This window comes from Mandrillus leucophaeus, unplaced genomic scaffold (genome assembly GCF_000951045.1).
Source record: "Mandrillus leucophaeus isolate KB7577 unplaced genomic scaffold, Mleu.le_1.0 Scaffold954, whole genome shotgun sequence".
NCBI classification, from domain to species: domain Eukaryota; kingdom Metazoa; phylum Chordata; class Mammalia; order Primates; family Cercopithecidae; genus Mandrillus; species Mandrillus leucophaeus.
This window is the reverse complement of record NW_012110408.1, coordinates 325,651-331,512: the sequence shown is the minus strand read 5'-3', so window position 1 is coordinate 331,512 and position 5,862 is coordinate 325,651. Positions and strand designations below refer to the sequence as shown.

At 34.6% G+C, this 5,862-nt stretch overlaps 1 protein-coding gene across 1 annotated transcript in view; it reads left to right on the top strand.

The window, feature by feature from the left end:
* LOC105532378 overlaps positions 1-3,583 on the top strand; it is a 5,631-nt gene extending 2,048 nt beyond the window's left edge. The window contains exons 2-3 of the mRNA XM_011970554.1: positions 1,270-1,376; positions 3,095-3,583. Coding sequence (XP_011825944.1) covers positions 1,270-1,376; positions 3,095-3,124 — 137 coding nt within the window. The 3' untranslated portion in view covers positions 3,125-3,583. The remainder of the gene's footprint in view (positions 1-1,269; positions 1,377-3,094) is intronic.
* The last annotated feature ends 2,279 nt before the right edge of the window (positions 3,584-5,862 follow it).

Below are 5,862 nucleotides of genomic sequence, written 5' to 3'. Positions count from 1 at the left end.
GCAGTGGTGTGATCTCGGCTCACTGCAACCTCTGCCTCCTGGGTTCAAGTGATTCTCCTGCCTCAGCCTCCCAAGTAGCTGGGACTACAGGTGTGCACCACCACACCCAGGAGTTCAAGGCTTCAGTGAGCCATGATCGTACCACTGCACTCCAGCCTGGGCAACAGTGCAAGATCCTGACTCCACAAATAAATAAATAAACATCATATGATATGTACCAGGTTACAGGCAGGTGTTATTATCCCCACTTTTCATCCTCAACTCTGAGTTGAGTTATACATCAACCTCTAGTAAAAGGTGGCATGCTCTCAGTTAAAGGGGCAAGCCCAAACCACATGGAAAGGATCTTATCTCTTTTGAGAGCTAATATAAAAAGAATTCCTCCTAGACATAAAAGTATTGTGACATCAGTTACTTAGGCTAAACATGCCTATTATGGTAAGTGAATTATTATTAACAATAAAGAGTTTAACTCTGTGCCATGTTAATTATCATAATATGATTTATAATTGGTTCTAAACTTAGGTTATATATACCTTGAAGCCATTTATGTTTTGGTATACTTATAGTAGTTACTATACACTAGACTGTGTGTATTGGACTAGACATGGAGGGTCAAAAAAGAGTATGTGATTGGAGTAGGAATCATGCCCTAGCTTCCTTTGTGTCTACCTCCTACCTCAAGTAGAAGCAGTAGAATAAGTAGTTACCTAAGATTTTTTGGATTCTGTTTTGTGGAGAAACACCCTTATATTTAGGCCGATGGGTGGCTAAATTACAAAGTATTTTTTGTGATTTAGAATTTTATATGGAGATGTTCATTGTGATTAATTATTCTTTGTATTAGCAGATTTTTGCTTTTTATAGCTGCATGATTTCTTGTTTATTGTTCATTCATTATTGTCTGTTAATAAAGAAAAACTTTAGTCACTGAAGCAGTGAAAACCAACTTGGGTTTTTTAATAATGACTGACTTTTTTCTTTGGGAATACATTACTGGAAAAATGTAGATTATTAGATACATTACTTTTAATGAATATAAGTGGTATAATTAAAAGGCTGAAAAGAATCCTTGGAAACATGAGTTTAATTTGATAGCTAAGAAACTGAGGACAAGACACTTATTCTTTGTAGCATATTTTCTAATGTCATTTCATTGTCTCACCAAGAAGTACTTGCATAAAGCCAGTTCGATTCTAGCATCTGTTGTATATTTAAGGTTGGGTAAATTGGGTGAGTTTAACAGATATTTTTCCTTACTTCTTTTAGGCAAATCTGGATTGGGAAAGTTGACATTAATCAACTCATTATTCCTCACAGATTTGTATTCTCCAGAGTATCCAGGTCCTTCTCATAGAATTAGAAAGACTGTACAGGTATGGATATTAGTATTGTTAATTGATGATAAGCTGGAATAATATTAATACACACAAAGCACACGTTGTAACTTTTATTATGCTTTCTTAGAGGTAAGATGCAAACTTGCCCTTAGCCAGTGTAAGATAGTAGATATGACTTCATAAAATTAAAATAAACAAGGAGAAGTACAGTTAATCAGAAGAATTATCTTGACTAGAACTTTCCAAATTTGTCCTAAGGCTTCTAGAGATGACACTGTAACATAGTAACCAATTCCCCTGGAGCTGTGCTATCTAGTATGATAGTCATTTGCCACATGTATAAATCAATTAAAATTAATTAAAGTAAAAATGCAATCCCTCATTTTCTCCAGATACATTTCAAGTGCTCAACAGCCACATGTGGCAAGTGGCCGCCATTTTTGCAGCACATATATGAAGATTTTCATCATTGCAGAAAATTGCATTGGACAATGTAGAAAAAACACGATTCATAGAAAAGCTATTGTTATTTAAATAGAGTGTTCTATATTAGTCAGTGGGATAATACCATATCGTAGTTGAATGGCAATAGCAATTCTGTAAGACTTCCAAGGTGTATGTGATCTAATTTACTGCTTCTCAGTCTTTGCTATGCATTCCAATCCTGGGTATCCTGTTAAATGTAGTTCTAGTAGGTCTGAGATGGGCTGTATTTCTACATTTCTAACAAGATCCCAGGTGATACTGATGCTGCTGGATAGTAGATCACACTGTATAGAGCATGGGGCTAGACTCTAGATATGCACTTTTCATTAAATGGTGCAGCAGCCTGTAGCCACTTCTCATCTTAGCAAAGGTCATCAAACTTCAAGTAACATGACTTGGGTTTGTATAAGAACTTTGCAACTTTATCAAGTTGTTTAACTTCTTTGAACCCATTTGCTTTTCTATAAAATGGAGTTAATACCTATCATAAAATTGTTTTTAAGACATACTCTAAAATAATGTAGCTAGATAGAATTCTCATTGTAAGAAATTTAAAACTGTTTGCTCTAGTTTTATCCATTTGTATAAATTCTATCTCAATCCTAATTTAAACCTGATATTTAGACCTTCAGTTTTTCTATAAGTCCTAAGTGAAGAAAACAACTATGAAATGTTAGTCTGAAGTAATTATCTTAGTATTTTATAAATAATACTTTCGTTTTTGTTTGAATTCACATTGTTTTTGAGGTATTTTTCTGTCAACTCTTAAAACTCCTAAGTTCATCATGAAGTTTTTATATTATTTAAAGTAATCTCTCATTTGAAATTTGAAACTGAATATAATTGTTTTCCTATTATGAAGTGTTACCAATATATTCATTAAAAGTAATGTATCTAATAATCTACATTTTCCAGTAATATATTCCCAAAGAAAAAGTCAGTCATTATTAAAAAACCCAAGTTGGTTTTCACTGCTTCAGTGAAATAAAGTTACCAATACACTTATTAGTGCAAATAATATGCTAATTATTTAGCTGTGTTTCGATAATAAATAGTTTATTTTCTTTCATTTGGAAGGTTTTGAAATAATGAATAAAGATTTATTCAACATAATTTATATTTTTGAATCTTTATATAGAATAACTTGACATATCTTCCACTGGTAAATTCATTTTGCCTGTTTGAAAATATTGATTATTGTCCTTTAACAGTCATCAGTTAATTCATATATAGAATTGCAACTTGTTTTGTTTGTTTGCATTCTTTAGCTGGAAGCCTGTTATCGATTACATTGCTAGTAAATCTGAGGACTACCTAAATGCAGGATCACGAGTGGACAGACGTTAGATGCCTGATAACGGTGCAGTGTTGTTTATACTTCATTGCTCCTTCAGAACATGGGTCAGTACCTTGACACTTCTGATTCCTTTTGTTGTTGCTGTTGCTTACTGTTACCTTTATGTGCATATTTTAGTAATCTTTAAGTTTGTGACATATATATGACTATACCCATTATAAAGTACCAAATTTCATATAGAAATGTCTTAGTTGAAAAGCCTTTTTAAGTCCTGTATAAGCTAACAGTGATTTTACTCCTTAGTTCTTCATTCATAAGGATTTTCCCTGCTTCACGGAAATAAACAGTGTTGCCACCATGGTTTGAGGTCTCAATGTGGCAAATTTAGCTTTCATGTTGACCACCCTGCTACTAATTGAACTACCAAATAAAGAGAAGCAGCCATCCCAGTTAGACATATTCAAAATAAACTCAAAGATGCTATTTATTATAAGTCTCGTAAGAGATGATTATCAAAAGCACTTGCATGCCAATGTTTTCTTGTGCCATTTCTTTCTACAATAATCTATTTGGCTTCTGTTTCACCGTAGCTGTCATAGACATGTCATTTAGGTATCATATTATCAGTACTAACCTTTTGTTTATTAGAACATAAGACCTAAATATCTAGACATTAATCTGATCTGGTTGTTCTGTTTGTTATAGTTAGCCCGTACTCTCTTTTTTTGTTGTTTGTACTTCCCCTTTCATTTTGAGTACATATATGTGTCATTGACAAATGCAGATTTTTCCAATTATTCTTCCTCAGTCTTTTCCTTTGGGTAAGTAACTCAGCATATATAATTCAGCCACCTGATAATTGTAACTCCACCATCTCCCCCCCAAAAGAATTGTAGCAGCATCAGGCTGAATAGCATTAAGTTATCTAACACTCACAGTACAGTAGTGAAAACCAATTCCTTCAAGTATACCTTTCTCTTCTATTTTTGGCTTCTTGCTCTCTCTCTTTTTTTTTTTTAATAGATGAGTCAATGCCCATTATTACTTTAGATGGATAAGGGAGCCTTAATTATATACTTATATTTTTGCACTGTTGGATTGGAGTGGGTTAAAAATGTTTCTTCTTTTATGTCTAATACTCTTATTTTTTTTGCTGTGCCCTAGACCACTGCATAACTGAAGACTCCCACCTTCAGTCAGGATTGGGTAGTACGTGTTTGTAACTACTTGGTGTTGCCTTTTGTTGAGGTAATTTCAGTTATTATTATTATACTTTAAGTTCTAGGGTACATGTTCACAATGTGCAGGTTTGTTACATATATATACATATGCCATGTTGGTTTGCTGCATACATTAACTCATCATTTACATTAGGTATTTCTCCTAATTCTATCCCTCGCCCATCCTGTCGCCCCATGACAGGCCTCAATATGTGATATTCCCAGCCCTGTGTCCAATTGTTCTCATTGTTCAGTTCCTACCTGTGAGTGAGAACGTGCAGTGTTTGGTTTTCTGTCCTTGCAATAGTTTGCTCAGAATGATGGTTTCCAACTTCATCCATGTCCTTACAAAGGACATGAACTCATACTTTTTTATGGCTGCATAGTATTCCATGGTGTATATGTGCCACATTTTCTTAACCCAGTCTATCATTTTATGGTGTTCTCAATTTACATATTTAAATCACTAAACTGACTCTTTGACTTAAAAGGCTCAAAAAAAGTGATCTCAAAAATACCACACACTGTATAACTTTTCATGAGTATTTGTGTAGCTTCTTGAATTTATGTTTTTAAATCTTTCTTGTTTACCTTGTCAGGGTCTTTTCCTGAAAGCCAGCTGAGTGAAATCTTAACCTGCAGTTAAGTCAATACAATTTGTCAGCTTATAACCAATATTATTATTTTAGATCTTCTGGACTCTCTCCAAGTTTAGTAATTCTCATGAAATCACATTCCTCCCATCCCCTTGGGGAAAATTTTATTTCTTAAAATTGCATGGGAAATGAAAGCTTTTCTAAAATAAAAAAAAATTTATATTCAGATGATATATAGTGGCTTTGTGCCATTTCTTATTTGTCACAAGGGGTAAGATGTTTAAAATTGCTATATCTTATACATAAAAATGTACCTTTCAATAATTTCTCAGTTTAACTATTTTTAGAAATGGAGCAAAGTTTTGCCCATTTGTACATGACACTGTGGATTAAGTGAAAAAAATATGAGGCCGGAGACAGTGGCTCACACCTGTAATACCAGCACTTTGTGGGAGGCTGAGGTGGGTGTATCACCTGGGGTCGAGAGTTCAAGACCAGCCTGACCAACATGGAGAAACTCCTTCTCTACTAAAAATACAAAATTAGCCGGCCGTGGTGGTACATACGTGTAATCCCAGCTACTAGGGAGGCTGAGTCGGGATAATCGCTTGAACCCGGGAGGTGGAGGTTGCGGTGAGCTGAGATTTCACCAGTGCTCCAGCCTGGGCAACAAAAGCAAAACTCTGTCTCAAGGAAAAAAAAAAAAGAATATGACACAGAATTTTATGTACAGCGTTCCAGATACCCTCCTCACTACAGACTGAAATTCTATGCAGTCTAATAAATGAATGAGAACCTTTCCATCTTGTCTGGGTAGTCCCTAGCTTCCCTTTTTAGAGGGATTTGGTTTTAGAGTAATTATAAATTGGTCCAACAGTGTACTTTCAGTGCCTCCTACCTCCCTCTACCAAGTATGAACTGCA